The following is a 25,290-nucleotide window of genomic DNA, read 5'->3' as shown; positions in this document are numbered from 1 at the left end:
CCAGTGACAGCAACACAGTCTAATATACCTGGGGACAGTGACGCAGTGTAATATACCCAGGGACAATGACACAGTCTAATATACCTGGGGACAGTGACGCAGTGTAATATACCTGGGGACAGTGACGCAGTGTAATATACCCAGGGACAATGACACAGTGTAATATACCCAGTGACAGCAACACAGTCTAATATACCTGGGGACAGTGACGCAGTGTAATATACCCAGGGACAATGACACAGTCTAATATACCTGGGGACAGTGACGCAGTGTAATATACCCAGGGACAATGACACAGTCTAATATACCTGGGGACAGTGACGCAGTGTAATATACCCAGGGACAATGACACAGTCTAATATACCTGGGGACAGTGACGCAGTGTAATATACCCAGGGACAATGACACAGTGCAATATACCCAGTGACAGCAACACAGTCTAATATACCTGGGGACAGTGACGCAGTGTAATATACCCAGGGACAATGACACAGTGTAATATACCCAGTGACAGCAACACAGTCTAATATACCTGGGGACAGTGACACAGTGTAATATACCCAGTGACAGCAACACAGTCTAATATACCTGTGGACAGTGACGCAGTGTAATATACCCAGGGACAATGACACAGTCTAATATACCTGGGGACAGTGACACAGTGTAATATACCCAGTGACAGCAACACAGTCTAATATACCTGGGGACAGTGACGCAGTGTAATATACCCAGGGACAATGACACAGTGTAATATACCCAGTGACAGCAACACAGTCTAATATACCTGGGGACAGTGACACAGTGTAATATACCCAGTGACAGCAACACAGTCTAATATACCTGGGGACAGTGACACAGTGTAATATAGCCAGTGACAGCAACACAGTCTAATATACCTGGGGACAGTGACGCAGTGTAATATACCCAGGGACAATGACACAGTGTAATATACCCAGTGACAGCAACACAGTTTAATATACCTGGGGACAGTGACACAGTGTTATATACCCAGTGACAGCAACACAGTCTAATATACCTGGGGACAGTGACACAGTGTAATATACCCAGTGACAGCAACACAGTCTAATATACCTGGGGACAGTGACACAGTGTAATATACCCAGTGACAGCAACACAGTCTAATATACCTGGGGACAGTGACACAGTGTAATATACCCAGTGACAGCAACACAGTCTAATATACCTGGGGACAGTGATGGAGTGTGATATACCCGGGTACAGTGACGGAGTGTGTGATATACCCGGGGACAGTGACGGAGTATGTGATATACCCTGGTACAGTGGCGGAGTGTGTGATATACCTGGGGACAGTGATGGAGTGTGATATACCCGGGTACAGTGACGGAGTGTGTGATATACCCGGGGACAGTGACGGAGTATGTGATATACCCGGGTACAGTGACGGAGTATGTGATATACCCGGGGACAGTGACGGAGTATGTGATATACCCTGGTACAGTGGCGGAGTGTGTGATATACCTGGGGACAGTGATGGAGTGTGATATACCCGGGTACAGTGACGGAGTGTGTGATATACCCGGGGACAGTGACGGAGTATGTGATATACCCAGGTACAGTGACGGAGTATGTGATATACCCGGGGACAGTGACGGAGTATGTGATATACCCTGGTACAGTGGCGGAGAGTGTGGTATACCTGGGGACAGTGATGGAGTGTGATATACCCGGGTACAGTGACGGAGTGTGTGATATACCCGGGGACAGTGACGGAGTATGTGATATACCCTGGTACAGTGGCGGAGTGTGTGATATACCTGGGGACAGTGATGGAGTGTGATATACCCGGGTACAGTGACGGAGTGTGTGATATACCCGGGGACAGTGACGGAGTATGTGATATACCCGGGTACAGTGACGGAGTATGTGATATACCCGGGTACAGTGACGGAGTATGGTATACCCGGGGTCAGTGGCGGAGTGTGATATACCCGGGTACAGTGACGGAGTGTGTGATATACCTGGGGACAGTGACGGAGTGTGATATACCCGGGTACAGTGACGGAGTGTGTGATATACCCGGGTACAGTGACGGAGTGTGTGATATACCTGGGTACAGTGACGGAGTATGTGATATACCCGGGTACAGTGACGGAGTATGTGATATACCCTGGTACAGTGACGGAGTGTGATATACCCGGGGTCAGTGGCGGAGTGTGATATACCTGGGGACAGTGACGGAGTGTGATATACCCGGGTACAGTGACGGAGTGTGTGATATACCCGGGTACAGTGACGGATTATGGTATACCCGGTGTCAGTGGCGGAGTGTGTGATGTACCTGGGTACAGTGACGGAGTATGTGATATACCCGGGTACAGTGACGGAGTATGTGATATACCCTGGTACAGTGACGGAGTGTGATATACCCGGGGTCAGTGGCGGAGTGTGATATACCTGGGGACAGTGACGGAGTGTGTGATATACCCGGGTACAGTGACGGAGTATGGTATACCCGGGGTCAGTGGCGGAGTGTGATATACCTGGGGACAGTGACGGAATATGTGATATACCCGGGTACAGTGACGGAGTATGTGATATACCCGGGTACAGTGACGGAGTGTGATATACCCGGGGTCAGTGGCGGAGTGTGATATACCTGGGGACAGTGACGGAGTGTGATATACCCGGATACAGTGACGGAGTGTGTGATATACCCGGGGACAGTGACGGAGTGTGTGATATACCCGGGTACAGTGACGGAGTGTGTGATATACCTGGGGACAGTGACGGAGTATGTGATATACCCGGGTACAGTGACGGAGTGTGTGATATACCCGGGTACAGTGACGGAGTGTGATATACCCGGGTACAGTGACGGAGTGTGATATACCCTGGTACAGTGACGGAGTGTGTGATATACCTGGGGACAGTGACGGAGTATGTGATATACCCGGGTACAGTGACGGAGTGTGTGATATACCTGGGTACAGTGACGGAGTGTGATGTACCCGGGTACAGTGACGGAGTGTGATATACCCTGGTACAGTGACGGAGTGTGTGATATACCTGGGTACAGTGACGGAGTATGTGATATAACCGGTTACAGTGACGGAGTATGGTATACCCGGGGTCAGTGGCGGAGTGTGATATACCTGGGGACAGTGACGGAGTATGTGATATACCCGGGTACAGTGACGGAGTATGTGATATACCCGGGTACAGTGACGGAGTATGGTATACCCGGGGTCAGTGGCGGAGTGTGATATACCTGGGGACAGTGACGGAGTGTGATATACCCGGGTACAGTGACGGAGTGTGTGATATACCCGGGGACAGTGACGGAGTGTGATATACCCTGGTACAGTGGCGGAGTGTGATATACCCGGGTACAGTGGCGGAGTGTGTGATATACCTGGGGACAGTGATGGAGTGTGATATACCCGGGGACAGTGACGGAGTATGTGATATACCCGGGTACAGTGACGGAGTATGGTATACCCGGGGTCAGTGGCGGAGTGTGATATACCCGGGTACAGTGACGGAGTGTGTGATATACCTGGGGACAGTGACGGAGTGTGATATACCCGGGTACAGTGACGGAGTGTGTGATATACCCGGGTACAGTGACGGAGTGTGATATACCCTGGTACAGTGACGGAGTGTGTGATATACCTGGGTACAGTGACGGAGTATGTGATATACCCGGGTACAGTGACGGAGTATGTGATATACCCTGGTACAGTGACGGAGTGTGATATACCCGGGGTCAGTGGCGGAGTGTGATATACCCGGGTACAGTGACGGAGTGTGTGATATACCTGGGGACAGTGACGGAGTGTGATATACCCGGGTACAGTGACGGAGTGTGTGATATACCCGGGTACAGTGACGGAGTATGGTATACCCGGGGTCAGTGGCGGAGTGTGATATACCTGGGGACAGTGACGGAGTATGTGATATACCCGGGTACAGTGACGGAGTATGTGATATACCCGGGTACAGTGACGGAGTATGTGATATACCCTGGTACAGTGACGGAGTGTGATATACCCGGGGTCAGTGGCGGAGTGTGATATCCCTGGGGACAGTGACGGAGTGTGATATACCCGGGTACAGTGACGGAGTGTGTGATATACCCGGGGACAGTGACGGAGTGTGTGATATACCCGGGTACAGTGACGGAGTATGTGATATACCCGGGTACAGTGACGGAGTATGGTATACCCGGGGTCAGTGGCGGAGTGTGATATACCTGGGGACAGTGACGGAGTGTGATATACCCGGGTACAGTGACGGAGTGTGTGATATACCCGGGTACAGTGACGGAGTGTGATATACCCTGGTACAGTGACGGAGTGTGATATACCCGGGTACAGTGACGGAGTGTGTGATATACCCGGGGACAGTGACGGATTATGTGATATACCCGGGGACAGTGACGGAGTGTGTGATACCCGGGTACAGTGACGGAGTGTGTGATATACCCGGGTACAGTGACGGAGTATGTGATATACCCGGGTACAGTGACGGAGTATGGTATACCCGGGGTCAGTGGCGGAGTGTGATATACCCGGGGAAAGTGGCGGAGTGTGATATACCCGGGGACAGTGGCGGAGTGTGATATACCCGGGGAAAGTAGTGGAGTGTGATATACCCGGGGACAGTGATGGAGTATGTGATGTACCCAGGTACAGTGACGGAGTATGGTATACCCGGGGACAGTGGCGGAGTGTGATATACCCAGGGAAAGTGGCGGAGTGTGATATACCCGGGGACAGTGGCGGAGTATGATATACCCGGGGACAGTGTAATATACCTGGGGACAGTAATGCAGTGTAATCTACCCGGGGACAGTGTAATATACCTGGTGACAGTGTAATATACCTGGTGACTGTGTAATATACCCGGGGACAGTAATGCAGTGTAATATACCGGGGACAGTGTAATATAACTGGTGACAGTGTAATATACCCGGGGACAGTAATGCAGTGTAATATACCCGGGGACAGTGCAATATACCCAAGGACAATAACACAGTGTAATATACCCGGCGACAGTATTATATACCCGGGGACAGTAACACAGTGTAATATACCCAGGGACAGTGTTATATACCCGGGGATAGTAACACAGTGTAATATACCTGGGGACAGTGTAATATACCCAGGGACAGTAATGCAGTGTAATATACCCGGGGATAGTGTAATATACCCAGGGACAATAACACAGTGTAATTTACCCGGAAACAGTGTAATTTTCCCGGTCAGTGTAATATAGCTGGGTACAGTGATGCAGTGTAATATCTCTGGGAACAGGGTAATATACCTGGGGACAGTGGTGCAGTGTCATATGTCCGGGGACAGTGTAATATACCCAGTGACAGCAACACAGTCTAATATAGCTGGGTACAGTGATGCAGTGTAATATCTATGGGAACAGTGTAATATACCTGGGGACAGTGGTGCAGTGTCATATGCCCGGGGACAGTGTAATATACCCAGTGACAGCAACACAGTCTAATATAGCTGGATACAGTGATGCAGTGTAATATCTCTGGGAACAGTGTAATATACCTGGGGACAGTGGTGCAGTGTCATATGCCCGGGGACAGTGTAATATACCCAGTGACAGCAACACAGTCTAATATACCTGGGGACAGTGACGCAGTGTAATATACCCAGGGACAGTAATGCAGTGTAATATACCCGGGGATAGTGTAATATACCCAGTGACAGCAACACAGTCTAATATACCTGGGGACAGTGACGCAGTGTAATATACCCAGGGACAATGACACAGTCTAATATACCTGGGGACAGTGACGCAGTGTAATATACCTGGGGACAGTGACGCAGTGTAATATACCCAGGGACAATGACACAGTGTAATATACCCAGTGACAGCAACACAGTCTAATATACCTGGGGACAGTGACGCAGTGTAATATACCCAGGGACAATGACACAGTCTAATATACCTGGGGACAGTGACGCAGTGTAATATACCCAGGGACAATGACACAGTCTAATATACCTGGGGACAGTGACGCAGTGTAATATACCCAGGGACAATGACACAGTCTAATATACCTGGGGACAGTGACGCAGTGTAATATACCTGGGGACACTGACGCAGTGTAATATACCCAGGGACAATGACACAGTGCAATATACCCAGTGACAGCAACACAGTCTAATATACCTGGGGACAGTGACGCAGTGTAATATACCCAGGGACAATGACACAGTGTAATATACCCAGTGACAGCAACACAGTCTAATATACCTGGGGACAGTGACACAGTGTAATATACCCAGTGACAGCAACACAGTCTAATATACCTGTGGACAGTGACGCAGTGTAATATACCCAGGGACAATGACACAGTCTAATATACCTGGGGACAGTGACACAGTGTAATATACCCAGTGACAGCAACACAGTCTAATATACCTGGGGACAGTGACGCAGTGTAATATACCCAGGGACAATGACACAGTGTAATATACCCAGTGACAGCAACACAGTCTAATATACCTGGGGACAGTGACACAGTGTAATATACCCAGTGACAGCAACACAGTCTAATATACCTGGGGACAGTGACACAGTGTAATATAGCCAGTGACAGCAACACAGTCTAATATACCTGGGGACAGTGACGCAGTGTAATATACCCAGGGACAATGACACAGTGTAATATACCCAGTGACAGCAACACAGTTTAATATACCTGGGGACAGTGACACAGTGTTATATACCCAGTGACAGCAACACAGTCTAATATACCTGGGGACAGTGACACAGTGTAATATACCCAGTGACAGCAACACAGTCTAATATACCTGGGGACAGTGACACAGTGTAATATACCCAGTGACAGCAACACAGTCTAATATACCTGGGGACAGTGACACAGTGTAATATACCCAGTGACAGCAACACAGTCTAATATACCTGGGGACAGTGATGGAGTGTGATATACCCGGGTACAGTGACGGAGTGTGTGATATACCCGGGGACAGTGACGGAGTATGTGATATACCCTGGTACAGTGGCGGAGTGTGTGATATACCTGGGGACAGTGATGGAGTGTGATATACCCGGGTACAGTGACGGAGTGTGTGATATACCCGGGGACAGTGACGGAGTATGTGATATACCCGGGTACAGTGACGGAGTATGTGATATACCCGGGGACAGTGACGGAGTATGTGATATACCCTGGTACAGTGGCGGAGTGTGTGATATACCTGGGGACAGTGATGGAGTGTGATATACCCGGGTACAGTGACGGAGTGTGTGATATACCCGGGGACAGTGACGGAGTATGTGATATACCCAGGTACAGTGACGGAGTATGTGATATACCCGGGGACAGTGACGGAGTATGTGATATACCCTGGTACAGTGGCGGAGTGTGTGGTATACCTGGGGACAGTGATGGAGTGTGATATACCCGGGTACAGTGACGGAGTGTGTGATATACCCGGGGACAGTGACGGAGTATGTGATATACCCTGGTACAGTGGCGGAGTGTGTGATATACCTGGGGACAGTGATGGAGTGTGATATACCCGGGTACAGTGACGGAGTGTGTGATATACCCGGGGACAGTGACGGAGTATGTGATATACCCGGGTACAGTGACGGAGTATGTGATATACCCGGGTACAGTGACGGAGTATGGTATACCCGGGGTCAGTGGCGGAGTGTGATATACCCGGGTACAGTGACGGAGTGTGTGATATACCTGGGGACAGTGACGGAGTGTGATATACCCGGGTACAGTGACGGAGTGTGTGATATACCCGGGTACAGTGACGGAGTGTGTGATATACCTGGGTACAGTGACGGAGTATGTGATATACCCGGGTACAGTGACGGAGTATGTGATATACCCTGGTACAGTGACGGAGTGTGATATACCCGGGGTCAGTGGCGGAGTGTGATATACCTGGGGACAGTGACGGAGTGTGATATACCCGGGTACAGTGACGGAGTGTGTGATATACCCGGGTACAGTGACGGATTATGGTATACCCGGTGTCAGTGGCGGAGTGTGTGATGTACCTGGGTACAGTGACGGAGTATGTGATATACCCGGGTACAGTGACGGAGTATGTGATATACCCTGGTACAGTGACGGAGTGTGATATACCCGGGTACAGTGACGGAGTGTGTGATATACCCGGGTACAGTGACGGAGTGTGTGATATACCCGGGTACAGTGACGGAGTGTGTGATATACCTGGGTACAGTGACGGAGTATGTGATATACCCGGGTACAGTGACGGAGTATGTGATATACCCTGGTACAGTGACGGAGTGTGATATACCCGGGGTCAGTGGCGGAGTGTGATATACCTGGGGACAGTGACGGAGTGTGATATACCCGGGTACAGTGACGGAGTGTGTGATATACCCGGGTACAGTGACGGATTATGGTATACCCGGTGTCAGTGGCGGAGTGTGTGATGTACCTGGGTACAGTGACGGAGTATGTGATATACCCGGGTACAGTGACGGAGTATGTGATATACCCTGGTACAGTGACGGAGTGTGATATACCCGGGGTCAGTGGCGGAGTGTGATATACCTGGGGACAGTGACGGAGTGTGTGATATACCCGGGTACAGTGACGGAGTATGGTATACCCGGGGTCAGTGGCGGAGTGTGATATACCTGGGGACAGTGACGGAATATGTGATATACCCGGGTACAGTGACGGAGTATGTGATATACCCGGGTACAGTGACGGAGTGTGATATACCCGGGGTCAGTGGCGGAGTGTGATATACCTGGGGACAGTGACGGAGTGTGATATACCCGGATACAGTGACGGAGTGTGTGATATACCCGGGGACAGTGACGGAGTGTGTGATATACCCGGGTACAGTGACGGAGTGTGTGATATACCTGGGGACAGTGACGGAGTATGTGATATACCCGGGTACAGTGACGGAGTGTGTGATATACCCGGGTACAGTGACGGAGTGTGATATACCCGGGTACAGTGACGGAGTGTGATATACCCTGGTACAGTGACGGAGTGTGTGATATACCTGGGGACAGTGACGGAGTATGTGATATACCCGGGTACAGTGACGGAGTGTGTGATATACCTGGGTACAGTGACGGAGTGTGATGTACCCGGGTACAGTGACGGAGTGTGATATACCCTGGTACAGTGACGGAGTGTGTGATATACCTGGGTACAGTGACGGAGTATGTGATATAACCGGTTACAGTGACGGAGTATGGTATACCCGGGGTCAGTGGCGGAGTGTGATATACCTGGGGACAGTGACGGAGTATGTGATATACCCGGGTACAGTGACGGAGTATGTGATATACCCGGGTACAGTGACGGAGTATGGTATACCCGGGGTCAGTGGCGGAGTGTGATATACCTGGGGACAGTGACGGAGTGTGATATACCCGGGTACAGTGACGGAGTGTGTGATATACCCGGGGACAGTGACGGAGTGTGATATACCCTGGTACAGTGGCGGAGTGTGATATACCCGGGTACAGTGGCGGAGTGTGTGATATACCTGGGGACAGTGATGGAGTGTGATGTACCCGGGGACAGTGACGGAGTATGTGATATACCCGGGTACAGTGACGGAGTATGGTATACCCGGGGTCAGTGGCGGAGTGTGATATACCCGGGTACAGTGACGGAGTGTGTGATATACCTGGGGACAGTGACGGAGTGTGATATACCCGGGTACAGTGACGGAGTGTGTGATATACCCGGGTACAGTGACGGAGTGTGATATACCCTGGTACAGTGACGGAGTGTGTGATATACCTGGGTACAGTGACGGAGTATGTGATATACCCGGGTACAGTGACGGAGTATGTGATATACCCTGGTACAGTGACGGAGTGTGATATACCCGGGGTCAGTGGCGGAGTGTGATATACCCGGGTACAGTGACGGAGTGTGTGATATACCTGGGGACAGTGACGGAGTGTGATATACCCGGGTACAGTGACGGAGTGTGTGATATACCCGGGTACAGTGACGGAGTATGGTATACCCGGGGTCAGTGGCGGAGTGTGATATACCTGGGGACAGTGACGGAGTATGTGATATACCCGGGTACAGTGACGGAGTATGTGATATACCCGGGTACAGTGACGGAGTATGTGATATACCCTGGTACAGTGACGGAGTGTGATATACCCGGGGTCAGTGGCGGAGTGTGATATCCCTGGGGACAGTGACGGAGTGTGATATACCCGGGTACAGTGACGGAGTGTGTGATATACCCGGGGACAGTGACGGAGTGTGTGATATACCCGGGTACAGTGACGGAGTATGTGATATACCCGGGTACAGTGACGGAGTATGGTATACCTGGGGTCAGTGGCGGAGTGTGATATACCTGGGGACAGTGACGGAGTGTGATATACCCGGGTACAGTGACGGAGTGTGTGATATACCCGGGTACAGTGACGGAGTGTGATATACCCTGGTACAGTGACGGAGTGTGATATACCCGGGTACAGTGACGGAGTGTGTGATATACCCGGGGACAGTGACGGAGTATGTGATATACCCGGGGACAGTGACGGAGTGTGTGATACCCGGGTACAGTGACGGAGTGTGTGATATACCCGGGTACAGTGACGGAGTATGTGATATACCCGGGTACAGTGACGGAGTATGGTATACCCGGGGTCAGTGGCGGAGTGTGATATACCCGGGGAAAGTGGCGGAGTGTGATATACCCGGGGACAGTGGCGGAGTGTGATATACCCGGGGAAAGTAGTGGAGTGTGATATACCCGGGGACAGTGATGGAGTATGTGATGTACCCAGGTACAGTGACGGAGTATGGTATACCCGGGGACAGTGGCGGAGTGTGATATACCCAGGGAAAGTGGCGGAGTGTGATATACCCGGGGACAGTGGCGGAGTATGATATACCCGGGGACAGTGTAATATACCTGGGGACAGTAATGCAGTGTAATCTACCCGGGGACAGTGTAATATACCTGGTGACAGTGTAATATACCTGGTGACTGTGTAATATACCCGGGGACAGTAATGCAGTGTAATATACCGGGGACAGTGTAATATAACTGGTGACAGTGTAATATACCCGGGGACAGTAATGCAGTGTAATATACCCGGGGACAGTGCAATATACCCAAGGACAATAACACAGTGTAATATACCCGGCGACAGTATTATATACCCGGGGACAGTAACACAGTGTAATATACCCAGGGACAGTGTTATATACCCGGGGATAGTAACACAGTGTAATATACCTGGGGACAGTGTAATATACCCAGGGACAGTAATGCAGTGTAATATACCCGGGGATAGTGTAATATACCCAGGGACAATAACACAGTGTAATTTACCCGGAAACAGTGTAATTTTCCCGGTCAGTGTAATATAGCTGGGTACAGTGATGCAGTGTAATATCTCTGGGAACAGGGTAATATACCTGGGGACAGTGGTGCAGTGTCATATGTCCGGGGACAGTGTAATATACCCAGTGACAGCAACACAGTCTAATATAGCTGGGTACAGTGATGCAGTGTAATATCTATGGGAACAGTGTAATATACCTGGGGACAGTAATGCAGTGTCATATGCCCGGGGACAGTGTAATATACCCAGTGACAGCAACACAGTCTAATATACCTGGGGACAGTGACGCAGTGTAATATACCCAGGGACAGTAATGCAGTGTAATATACCCGGGGATAGTGTAATATACCCAGTGACAGCAACACAGTCTAATATACCTGGGGACAGTGACGCAGTGTAATATACCCAGGGACAATGACACAGTCTAATATACCTGGGGACAGTGACGCAGTGTAATATACCTGGGGACAGTGACGCAGTGTAATATACCCAGGGACAATGACACAGTGTAATATACCCAGTGACAGCAACACAGTCTAATATACCTGGGGACAGTGACGCAGTGTAATATACCCAGGGACAATGACACAGTCTAATATACCTGGGGACAGTGACGCAGTGTAATATACCTGGGGACAGTGACACAGTCTAATATACCTGGGGACAGTGACGCAGTGTAATATACCTGGGGACAGTGACGCAGTGTAATATACCCAGGGACAATGACACAGTCTAATATACCTGGGGACAGTGACGCAGTGTAATATACCCAGGGACAATGACACAGTCTAATATACCTGGGGACAGTGACGCAGTGTAATATACCTGGGGACAGTGACGCAGTGTAATATACCCAGGGACAATGACACAGTGCAATATACCCAGTGACAGCAACACAGTCTAATATACCTGGGGACAGTGACGCAGTGTAATATACCCAGGGACAATGACACAGTGTAATATACCCAGTGACAGCAACACAGTCTAATATACCTGGGGACAGTGACACAGTGTAATATACCCAGTGACAGCAACACAGTCTAATATACCTGTGGACAGTGACGCAGTGTAATATACCCAGGGACAATGACACAGTCTAATATACCTGGGGACAGTGACACAGTGTAATATACCCAGTGACAGCAACACAGTCTAATATACCTGGGGACAGTGACGCAGTGTAATATACCCAGGGACAATGACACAGTGTAATATACCCAGTGACAGCAACACAGTCTAATATACCTGGGGACAGTGACACAGTGTAATATACCCAGTGACAGCAACACAGTCTAATATACCTGGGGACAGTGACACAGTGTAATATAGCCAGTGACAGCAACACAGTCTAATATACCTGGGGACAGTGACGCAGTGTAATATACCCAGGGACAATGACACAGTGTAATATACCCAGTGACAGCAACACAGTTTAATATACCTGGGGACAGTGACACAGTGTTATATACCCAGTGACAGCAACACAGTCTAATATACCTGGGGACAGTGACACAGTGTAATATACCCAGTGACAGCAACACAGTCTAATATACCTGGGGACAGTGACACAGTGTAATATACCCAGTGACAGCAACACAGTCTAATATACCTGGGGACAGTGACACAGTGTAATATACCCAGTGACAGCAACACAGTCTAATATACCTGGGGACAGTGACGCAGTGTAATATACCTGGGGACAGTGACGCAGTGTAATATACCCAGTGACAGCAACACAGTCTAATATACCTGGGGACAGTGACACAGTGTAATATACCCAGTGACAGCAACACAGTCTAATATACCCGGGGACAGTAACACAGTGTAATACTCCCAGCCCAGTGTAGAGCAGTTTGTGCAGGACTCACTATTCCTCCCTGGTATACTCACATTTACACACTTACACTGTCCTGTAAATCTGTTGCATTCTGTGTATCTGCCAGTGATTTTGAACTAAGCTGTTGTATTTTTGCTTCTCATTCCACAGTTGGGCCTAGTGGGACAGGAGCCAGTTCTGTTTGCACTCTCGGTCCAGGACAATATCTGCTATGGCCTGCAGAACTGTCCAATGACAGCCATCACTGCAGCTGCTCAGAGAGCCAATGCCCGTGGATTCATCGAGAGAATGGAGCACGGATACAACACAGGTATTGTTACAAACACAACACAAGATCCATGGGGACTGCTAGTGACCCCGGCACTGGGAGTGACGGCTAGTGACCCCGGCACTCGGAGTGACCGCTAGTGACCCCGGCACTGGGAGTGACGGCTAGTGACCCCGGCACTGGGAGTGACGGCTAGTGACCCCGGCACGGGGAGTGACGGCTAGTGACCCCGGCACTGGCAGTGACCGCTAGTGACCCCGGCACTGGGAGTGACGGCTAGTGACCCCGGCACTGGGAGTGACCGCTAGTGACCCCGGCACTGGCAGTGACCGCTAGTAACCCCGGCACTGGGAGTGACCTCTAGTGACCCCGGCACTGGCAGTGACCGCTAGTGACCCCGGCACTGGGAGTGACCGCTAGTGACCCCGGCACTGGGAGTGGCGGCTAGTGACCCCGGCACTGGGAGTGACCGCTAGTGACCCCGGCACTGGGAGTGACCGCTAGTGACCCCGGCACTGGGAGTGACTGCGAGTGACCCCGGCATTGTACGTTGCGCCAGCACTGAGAATGACCATGAGTGACCCCAACACTGAGAGTGACTGTGAGTGACCTGAGCACTGGAAGTGATCGTGGCACCACGAGCAGCCACTCGTGACCCCAACACCGCGGGTAACCGCTCATGACCCAGGCACCAGGAGCAACCGCGAACAACCTCAGCCTACGGCACTGGAAGTGACAGGGATTATTCCCAATTAGAATAGTAACTCTGAGTGACTGAGGAACTGAGAGAAGCCATTATTGGTCCTGATACCAGAAGTGACTGATGGTGACCTCAACACTCAGAGTGATCGGGTGTTATGTCCAATAACAATAGGACTGAAAGTTGTCTTCAGTGGCCCGGCTTTGGGAGATGCCATTAGTGACCCCAGCAGCAGCAGTGACCGCCAGGCACACAGGCACTGACCACAACAGGGGGATCGGCCCCAGGAGTGACCAGCATTCACCTCAGTTCGTGGCAGAGCGCCTGATCATGAATAACCCCGGGTGCAGGGGGCAATAACAGTGGGGGTTTCTGGAGATTGAGTGTGAGAGTATATTCCAGTAATTTTCTGGGTGGGGATGACGGTGAGTTACTGTGTGGGGGGATGACGGTGAGTTACTGTGTGTGGGGATGGCGGTGAGTTACTGTGTGGGGGGATGGCGGTGTGTATTACATGTCCTCGACAGTAATCACTGCATCCCTTATATGCCCTGTCTTCTGTTCAGATGTGGGAGAGGCGGGAGGCCAACTCTCTGCGGGACAGAAACAGAGAATAGCCATTGCCCGGGCTCTGGTCCGACAGCCACAGATACTGATCCTGGATGAGGCCACCAGTTCACTGGACGTGGAGAGCGAACACACGGTAAGAACATTCTACATGAATAATAGGGTTTATTATTACTGGTATAACAGCACAGTGTCCTCAGTACCTTGCTCTACGGCAGCGAGGCCTGGACAACGTATGCCAGCCAAGAGCGACGTCTCAATTCATTCCACCTTCGCTGCCTTCGGAGAATACTTGGCATCAGGTGGCAGGACTATATCTCCAACACAGAAGTCCTTGAAGCGGCCAACACCCCCAGCTTATACACACTACTGAGTCAGCGGCGCTTGAGATGGCTTGGCCATGTGAGCCGCATGGAAGATGGCAGGATCCCCAAAGACACATTGTACAGCGAGCTCGCCACTGGTATCAGACCCACCGGCCGTCCATGTCTCCGTTATAAAGATGTCTGCAAACGCGACATGAAATCGTGTGACATTGATCACAAGTCGTGGGAATCAGTTGCCAGCATTCGCCAGAGCTGGCGGGCAGCCATAAAGATAGGGCTAAATTGTGGCGAGTCGAAGAGATTTAGTAGTTGGCAGGAAAAAAGACAGAGGCGCAAGGGGAGAGCCAACTGTGCAACAGCCCCGACAAACAAATTTCTCTGCAGCACCTGTGGAAGAGCCTGTCACTCCAGAATTGGCCTTTATAGCCACTCCAGGCGCTGCTTCACAAACCACTGACCACCTCCAGGCGCGTATCCATTGTCTCTCGAGATAAGGAGGCCCAAAAGAAAGAAAGAAAGAATAACAGCATTAACACAGTGTAATATAGTGTAAATGTATAGGGTTTATGACTGGTATAACAGCATTAACACAGTGTAATAGAGTGTAGATGAATCGTGTTTATTACTGGTATAACAGCATTAACACAGTGTAATAGAGTGTAGATGAATAGGGTTTATTGCTGGTATAACAGCATTAACACAGTGTAATAGAGTGTAGATGAATAGGATTTATTACTGGTATAACAGCATTAACACGGTGTAATAGAGTGTAGGTGAATAGGGTTTATTACTGGTATAACCGCATTAACACAGTGTAATAGAGTGCAGATGAATAGGGTTTATTACTGGTATAACAGCATTAACACAGTGTAATAGAGTGTAGATGAATAGGATTTATTACTGGTATAACAGCATTAACACAGTGTAATAGAGTGTAGATGAATAGGGTTTATTACTGGTATAACAGCATTAACACAGTGTAATAGAGTGTAGGTGAATAGTGTTTATTACTGGTATAACAGCATTAACACAGTGTAATAGAGTGCAGATGAATAGGGTTTATTACTGGTATAACAGCATTAACACAGTGTAATAGAGTGTAGATGAATAGGGTTTATTACTGGTATAACAGCATTCACACAGTGTAATAGAGTGTAGATGAATAGGGTTTATTACTGGTATAACAGCATTCACACAGTGTAATAGAGTGTAGATGAATAGGGTTTATTACTGGTATAACAGTATTAACACAGTGTAATATAATGTAGATGAATAGGGTTTATTACTGGTATAACAGCATTAACACAATGTAATAGAGTGTAGATGAATAGGGTTTATTACTGGTATAACACTGCATTAACACAATGTAATAGAGTGTAGATGAATAGGGTTTATTACTGGTATAACAGCATTAACACAGTGTAATAGAGTGTAGGTGAATAGGGTTTATTACTGGTATAACAGCATTAACACAGTGTAATAGAGTGTAGGTGAATAGGGTTTATTACTGGTATAACAGCATTCACACAGTGTAATAGAGTGTAGATGAATCGTGTTTATTACTGGTATAACAGCATTAACACAGTGTAATAGAGTGTAGATGAATAGGGTTTATTACTGGTATAACAGCATTAACACAGAGTAATAGAGTGTAGATGAATAGGGTTTATTACTGGTATAACAGCATTCACACAGTGTAATAGAGTGCAGATGAATAGGGTTTATTACTGGTATAACAGCATTAACACAGAGTAATAGAGTGTAGATGAATAGGGTTTATTACTGGTATAACAGCATTAACACAGTGTAATAGAGTGTAGATGAATAGGGTTTATTACTGGTATAACAGCATTAACACGGTGTAATAGAGTGTCGATGAATAGGGTTTATTACTGGTATAACACTGCATTAACACAGTGTAATAGAGTGTAGATGAATAGGGTTTATTACTGGTATAACAGCATTAACTCGGTGTAATAGAGTGTAGATGAATAGGGTTTATTACTGGTATAACAGCATTAACACAGTGTAATAGAGTGTCGATGAATAGGGTTTATTACTGGTATAACACTGCATTAACACAGTGTAATAGAGTGTAGATGAATAGGGTTTATTACTGGTATAACAGTGCATTAACACAGTGTAATAGAGTGTCGATGAATAGGGTTTATTACTGGTATAACACTGCATTAACACAGTGTAATAGAGTGTAAGTGAATAGTGTTTATTACTGGTATAACAGCATTAACACAGTGTAATAGAGTGTAGATGAATAGGGTTTATTACTGGTATAACAGCATTAACACGGTGTAATAGAGTGTAGATGAATCGGGTTTATTACTGGTATAACAGCATTAACACAGTGTAATAGAGTGTAGATGAATAGGGTTTATTACTGGTATAACAGCATTAACATGGTGTAATAGAGTGTAGATGAATAGGGTTTATTACTGGTATAACAGCATTAACACGGTGTAATAGAGTGTAGATGAATAGGGTTTATTACTGGTATAACAGCATTAACACGGTGTAATAGAGTGTAGATGAATAGGGTTTATTACTGGTATAACAGCATTAACACGGTGTAATAGAGTGTAGATGAATAGGGTTTATTACTGGTATAACAGCATTAACACAGTGTAATAGAGTGTAGATGAATAGGGTTTATTACTGGTATAACAGCATTAACACGGTGTAATAGAGTGGAGATGAATTGGGTTTATTACTGGTATAACAGCATTAACACAGTGTAATAGAGTGTAGATGAATAGGGTTTATTACTGGTATAACAGCATTAACACGGTGTAATAGAGTGGAGATGAATTGGGTTTATTACTGGTATAACAGCATGAACACAGTGTAATAGAGTGGAGATGAATTGGGTTTATTACTGGTATAACAGCATTAACACAGTGTAATAGAGTGTAGATGAATAGGGTTTATTACTGGTATAACAGCATTAACACAGTGTAATAGAGTGTAGATGAATAGGGTTTATTACTGGTATAACAGCATTAACACAGTGTAATAGAGTGTAGGTGAATAGGGTTTATTACTGGTATAACAGCATTAACAGTGTAATGGAGTGGAGATGAATCGTGTTTATTACTGGTATAACAGCATTAACACAGTGTAATAGAGTGTAGCTGAATAGGGTTTATTACTGGTATAACAGTATTAACACAGTGTAATAGAGTGTAGCTGAATAGGGTTTATTACTGGAATAACAGTATTAACACAGTGTAATAGAGTGTAGCTGAATAGGGTTTATTACTGGTATAACAGCATTAACACAGTGTAATAGAGTGCAGATGAATAGGGTTTATTACTGGTATAACAGCATTAACACAGTGTAATAGAGTGTAGATGAATAGGGTTTATTACTGGTATAACAGCATTAACACAGTGTAATAGAGTGTAGCTGAATAGGGTTTATTACTGGTATAACAGCATTAACAGTGTAATGGAGTGGAGATGAATCGTGTTTATTACTGGTATAACAACATTAACACAGTGTAATATAGTGTAGATGAATAGGGTTTATTACTGGTATAACAGCATTAACACAGTGTAATATAGTGTAGATGAATAGGGTTTATTACTGGTATAACAGCATTAACACAGTGTAATATAGTGTAGCTGAATAGGGTTTATTACTGGTATAACAGCATTAACACAGTGTAATAGAGTGTAGATGAATTGGGTTTATTACTGGTATAACAGTATTAACACAGTGTAATAGAGTGTAGCTGAATAGGGTTTATTACTGGTATAACAGCATTAACACAGTGTAATAGAGTGTAGCTGAATAGGGTTTATTACTGGTATAACAGCATTAACACAGTGTAATAGAGTGTAGCTGAATAGGGTTTATTACTGATATAACAGCATTAACAGTGTAATGGAGTGGAGATGAATCGTGTTTATTACTGGTATAACAGCATTGACACAATCTAATAGAGTGTAGCTGAATAGGGTTTATTACTGGTATAATCGTGTTTTAACACAGTGTAATATAGTGTAGATAACTCGGGTTTATTACTGCTGTAATCGTGCTTTAACACAGTGTTGTCGAGTTGGTTTGGAGGCTCGTCCACCACTGTCACCCATACTAAACACTGGGTAATTTGAACCTCACTAGATTGGTGGGTATCCCTTGAGATCAGGTTGATTCAGTTTTACACCTACCCCAGATCACTGAGCACTGACATCACTGGGCATGGAATGTGTCTTGATGTAAACAGCGTTTGCACTCGCTCCTGTTACTTTCCCCAGGGCGCGGTGGGGTTAAAGTTAACATTGTCCCTGTCTATGGACAAGCTACAGTATTACACCACACACTGATTGGTCAGCCTGATGGCATGCTCTTCTCTTTCCCCAGATCCAGCAGGCATTATCGAGGGACATGGGGAAAACAATCCTGGTTATTGCCCATCGTCTGAAGACTGTGGAAAAGGCTGATAAGATCATTGTGATTGAAAATGGGAGTGTGATGGAGCAGGGAAGCCATCAGGAATTAATGCAGCAAGAAGGCTGCTACTTCCGACTGGTACAAAGACTGTTTACTAACGGAGAGCAGGACAGCACTGAGAGTGAGGGATTGAGGGAAAGGGACTGAGTGCAGGGTGGGGGAGCTGGGTGGGGTGATGGGGTGTGTTTATCACCCAAATCCCCACTCTCTGAAATGCTTACTGCATTTAATTTTTTGACTATTTTAGTGTTTTGCTATTTTAATTTGTTGCTGTACATATTGAACTGAACGTCACCTGTAGTTACTCTGTAATGCGGCACTGTAAATGTTTGTAATTAGTAATCGGCACTTAAACTGCTTTTCAATTAAAGCACTTTGTATTTTCACTTCATTTTCTTCTCTCATTCTTGACAAAAAGAAGAAGACTTTCTGCTGAGCCTTTCATAACCTCAGCATGTCCCAAAGCATTTTTCAGCTACTTTATAGGGGCTGAATTTTATAAGCCACACCCCTCCCCTCACCTCCCCTCCCCTCCCCCCGATGTGGCAGAGAGGCCCACTACGGACCTCGATGCTGGGAAGACCCCGCCCCATTTTTACCAGCTGTGGTAAGGCTGCGTGTCATCTTCCCGCTGCACGGTAACAGAGACTTTATTTTAATATGTTAATTACATTGAGATGAATGAATAATGACTCTCCTTGTAGTGACGACAGCCCCACGCCGATATTCTGGCTGGTTGCTGGAAGTCCCGTGCCTTCAGATCTCCATTCGGAGATTCGAGGCGTAACACTGTTGGGGAGGGGGGAGGAGTGAAGTTTTCAGGGCGGGATGGTGGGTAGCGGGAAAAACTGCTACAATTGACTGTAGGGATGGTGGGAAGGGGTTGAAGGGAAAAGATAATAAAGTTTGAGGGTGAAAATGTTTTCTCGGCAGGGAGAGGGAAATAAATATCATGTTTGGTCATGGGGGAGGTGGAAGAGGGGTTTCGATCTTCCATAGACTGTTTAAATTTAAATTAAACGTGCAATTGTCTTTAAAAATTGAAATTACCTGTCACGGTGGTGCCGAACGCCATTGCCGGGGACCAAGTGCCCATCCCCTCTCCGTCATTGGGGGCGTGCGACCCGTCCCCTCAATGTTCATGAGCCGCCGCACAAAATATTACGGCGACTCTGCGGCACACATCTCGCGTGTGCGCCGCGCACTTTCTGATGCTCGCCGCTGAGATTTTACACACACACACTCTGCACACAGTCAGACATGCTGAGTATTTCCGGCACTTTCTGTTCTGACTTCAGCTCTTTAGGTGTGATTGGATCTGTCAAAGGGGTCGCCCGTGTGGTGAAGTCTGTGATAAATCAGTGATTCTACCAAACTAGGAGCAGGAGAGTTCTTACTTGTGTTTTTAATCATGGGTTTGACCCATTTCTCAAGAGCCTCTCCTATGGCGAGTCGGGGGTTAACTAATCCACTCCTGACCACACTCCAGTTAATGCACCTCCAACAAACCCACATGGCAATCACCTGGGTTTCCTGTCAAACCTGCCTTCTGTAAGTTATCCAGCACCACTTCTAATTTAAATTGATGGGCCTCCTAATCACCATTGTCGTTTACAGTATCATTTAGGTATGTAACAGCGTATTGAGCACAAGGTCTCAACATCCCATCCATTAGCCATTGCAAAGTTCAAATAACATCACTCAGTCCTGGTCCAGACCTCTCACTGTTATAAAGGCTGGGTTTATTTGGCAGAATCTGCTGACAGTATCAGTCAATACTCTTTCATAAGGTCCAGGATTGTTCAATCAGCTCGTCCACACTGGGCACAGAGTAAACAACAAACTTAGAGACGCCATTTAATATTCTAGAATTGTCACAGAATCTCCTGATCCATTGGGTTTCTCCGAGACTGTTATCCCAGAGATGTTACAATGGCATGTTTAATACCCCGGGTTTTCCCAGGTAGAGACATTATTGCTGTGCCATTAGTTCCTCAGCCAGGTGAACGTCACTGGCTTTTCAAGTCCTAGCTTCCAAAAGGGGCTGTGACTCGGACACAAGGATCTTCTGACCTCTCCAGGGCTTTAGCAGATTACGCTGATGGATCTGCTCCATCCGTCTTCTCCCAAGTTGTCTAATGTTGTAGATTACAGGCTCTACTTGTTCTACAGTCCCCTATGGGCCCTGGAGTTGATCCACCAGTTTATTCTCAGCTGTGGGAAGCAGAAACAAAACGCAGTCACCCAGACGGAACTATCTCCCCTGACCTGCTTATTAGAGTCGACCCAGTGATTTTCCTGGGCCTTTTCCAGGTGTTCCCTGACTCTCGGAGTGACTGCTTCCACACACTCTCGTTTTCAGGATATGCTCTTTCACATTCTGTGAAGGGCTAATCTGTTCCTCTCATTCTCCTTTAATAATATCGAGAATCCCACAGGGTTACTCCTCGAGAAGCTCAGTTAGTGAAAATTCTGTAGAAACTTAGGGAAGTTTTCAAATTGCCAGCATTAAATACGGTAACAAGACATCCCAGTTCCTGCCATCCCTGGATTTGGGGACGCAGAGAATACATGAGAGGGGGGGAAATAAATCCAGACAGCAACAAGACAGGAGGGCCCAATGGGTGGAGAGAAAAGAGAAAAGGCGATTGAAATGCAGGGCTCAGGACTGGTGCAATAGCTAAAATGCACAGACGAACAGACACAAAGAAACTCAGAGGCACAGAATGGCACAGGATTGTGAGCTGGGTGTGGAGTGTGAGCTGGGTGAGGGTTGTGATCTTGACATCAATCGTGAGCTGAATGTAGTTTATATGCTGGCTATGACCAGCCTTGGTGTCATTTTAACCCCAAGATGAGCTTCCGACCACATATCCACACCATTGCTTAGACCATCTATTTCCACCTCCATAACATTGTCCAACTCGACCTCTGCCTCAGCTCATCCACTGCTCAAACCCTCATCCATGCCTTTGTTACCTCTGGACCAAAGCACTCCTCTCTGGTCTCCATAAACTTGAGGTCATCCAAAACTATGCTTCCTGCTGGAAGTCCATCGCAAACAATCTCTCCAGGCAAGACTTAACCAATTAAGGTCAACAGGATATTTTATTAACAAGTCCAGAAAATATATTGAGAGTAAATCAATACTTAACAATTAAAAGTCGAATTATACTTAACAAACTTGGGAATATAATGTTACAGCTCTTGCCTGTGTGCTTCCTGGTCGAGTATTGGTCACAGAATGATGTCATCCTCTTTTCTCAGTCTTGATCCCCCATCAGGTGGAGAATTTAGCTGATGATCTGTGCTTCTACCTCACTGATCTTCTACTGTCTCTGTGCAACAAAACCTTACAAGACGCCTGGCCATCACATCGCCTCCGAGTCATGGTCTTTTTGATTTAATAATTGGTTTTACTAGGTAATTGTTTTTGGTTTTTAATTGTTTCTTCCACTAACAGCCACCTGTGCTCAGTAGAGTACAATGGATTGGTTTCACACTGTCCCTTAATCTGATCTTAAAGAACTTCAGTATTCATTAAACCCAGACTCTTGAAGACCATGATGTAAGATTTTTGTGTGTATCTTGGGGGCCATTGATGAGCCTTTGACCCCCAAGATACAGACTCTGGTGTTCTTAAATCAAGATAGAGAGTTTATTAAGTACAACAAGAATATACAAGCAAAACTTAACCAATGGCAGTAGTTATACAGCAGAGTGTCCTCGGTTCTTGCTTCCTGAGCTGCTGTGGTGCACTCTTCTCTCTAAGTGTTCGATTGACTGTACTATTGTCTCTTCTTCAAATCTGTGCACGCCGATGTCTCGAAGCACATTTCCTTTCTTCCTTCCTCTGAGGGTTTCTTCGTTCCCTCTTCGGTCATATTCCAACTTAATCCTTTCGATTGGTCAGGTTTGACCTCACCGTCCATGCATTGTCTCTACAGATGGTTTGATGACCTTAGCCATTGTCACACAGTGGGGAATATTTGCAATCCCCATCTCTAGTCAATAACTTCTGAATACCTTTATTTGCACTTCCATCCCCATGAGGCCTGCTTCTTGTGACTTTGAGTGTCCTTCATTGAAATGGAGAGTGGAGATCATTAGACATCCTGCCTTATCTCAAAAGCCACTTCTGCTATTGTTGCTACAGTCGACACCCTGACTTTCACATCTTTCCAGTACGAATATACATTTCACAAAGTGACATAATTCCAGACATGAAAGTACACTACTTAATCCTAATATAATGCATTGATGAGCATGTAACGTACAAGTATTCCTGAGCATAACTGTATCATTTCTTAAAAGCGTTCTACTTTAAAAACACTGGCGCATCTGATGTAAACTGCAGCAAGCCATAACCTGCACAGTTCCATTCAAGCAGTACAGTAACAACAGATTAAACATGGCAGTTGTTAACCCCTTAGTTCCTGCAACAGTGTACCATCCCATGGACTTTATCAGGGATCTCAAAGGTTCCATTGTTTGAACACATTTAGCTGAAACTGTGCTTTCTCACACACAAACTGAAACTTAGTTATTAAATTTAACAAGCTCTAAATGAAAACCCAATCTTTCCAAAATGGTTATTGATTCATTAATTATAATTCAATCAAGTTTCATTACTTTTACAATCGTTTGTTTCAAAATAGATGATTAGTTAATAGTTAATACAGGATACGCAAGTTAATGTATACAAGATGGCTTCCTTGGTCATGTGTTGGTGTTAAAATGGCCTCCTTGACCTTGTTAGTTATTGCAGTGGATACAGTACAAAAATGGTCAAGTTAAACTAAATTCTAACTACCCAAATCTACCTACATTGCGACTAACTTGCACCAACATAAAAGAATAAGAATTAGTCGTGGGGTCATTACGGTTCAGAAGGAGGCAATTCAACCTGCTGAGTCCATGCTGATTCTCTACATAGCTATCCAATCAGTCCCATTACTCTGCTCTATCCCTGGAGACCTGCAGGTTTAATTCCCTCAAGTGCTCATCCAATTTCTTTTTGAAATCATTCATCATCTCCACTTCCACCACCCTCGTAGGCAACAAGGTCCAGGTGTGGGTGTGAGCTGGGTGTGGGTGTGAATGGGTGTGGGTGTGGGTGTGAGCTGGGTCTGGGTGTGAGCAGGGTCTGGGTCTGGGTGTGAGCTGGGTCTGAATGTGTGTGTGCTGGGTCTGGATGTGAGCTGGGTGTGAGTGAGAACTGGGTCTGGGTGTGGGTGTGAGCTGGGTGTGGGTGTGAGCTGGGCCTGGGTCTGGGTGTGAGCTGGATGTGGGTGTGAGCCAGGTCTGGGTCTGGGTGTGAGTGTGAACTGGGTCTGGATGTGAGCTGGGTCTGGGTATGAGTGTGAGCTGGGTCTGTGTCTGGGTGTGAGCTGGGTGTGGGTGTGAGCTGAGTGTGGGTGTGAGCTGGGTGTGGGTGTGAGCTGGGCCTGGGTCTGTGTGTGAGCTGGATGTGGGTGTGAGCCAGGTCTGGGTCTGGGTGTGAGTGTGAACTGGGTCTGGATGTGAGCTGGGTCTGGGTATGAGTGTGAGCTGGGTCTGTGTCTGGGTGTGAGCTGGATGTGGGTGTGAGCCAGGTCTGGGTCTGGGTGTGAGTGTGAGCTGGGTGTGGGTGTGAGCTGGGCCTGGGTCTGGGTGTGAGCTGGATGTGGGTGTGAGCCAGGTCTGGGTCTGGGTGTGAGTGTGAACTGGGTCTGGATGTGAGCTGGGTCTGGGTATGAGTGT

At 47.1% G+C, this 25,290-nt stretch overlaps 1 protein-coding gene across 1 annotated transcript in view; it reads left to right on the top strand.

Annotated features, from left to right (window-relative positions):
* The window catches only part of LOC137345666 (antigen peptide transporter 2-like), a 59,121-nt gene extending 39,187 nt beyond the window's left edge, over positions 1 to 19,934 (top strand). The window contains exons 9-11 of the mRNA XM_068008927.1: positions 13,367 to 13,526; positions 14,751 to 14,887; positions 19,459 to 19,934. Of these exons, the coding sequence (XP_067865028.1) occupies positions 13,367 to 13,526; positions 14,751 to 14,887; positions 19,459 to 19,695 (534 nt within the window). The 3' untranslated portion in view covers positions 19,696 to 19,934. The remainder of the gene's footprint in view (positions 1 to 13,366; positions 13,527 to 14,750; positions 14,888 to 19,458) is intronic.
* The last annotated feature ends 5,356 nt before the right edge of the window (positions 19,935 to 25,290 follow it).

This window comes from Heterodontus francisci, chromosome 29, assembly GCF_036365525.1.
Source record: "Heterodontus francisci isolate sHetFra1 chromosome 29, sHetFra1.hap1, whole genome shotgun sequence".
Classification (NCBI taxonomy): Eukaryota; Metazoa; Chordata; class Chondrichthyes; order Heterodontiformes; family Heterodontidae; genus Heterodontus; species Heterodontus francisci.
The sequence above is the reverse complement of the archived record's forward strand: the minus strand, read 5'-3'. Positions and strand labels throughout refer to the sequence as shown.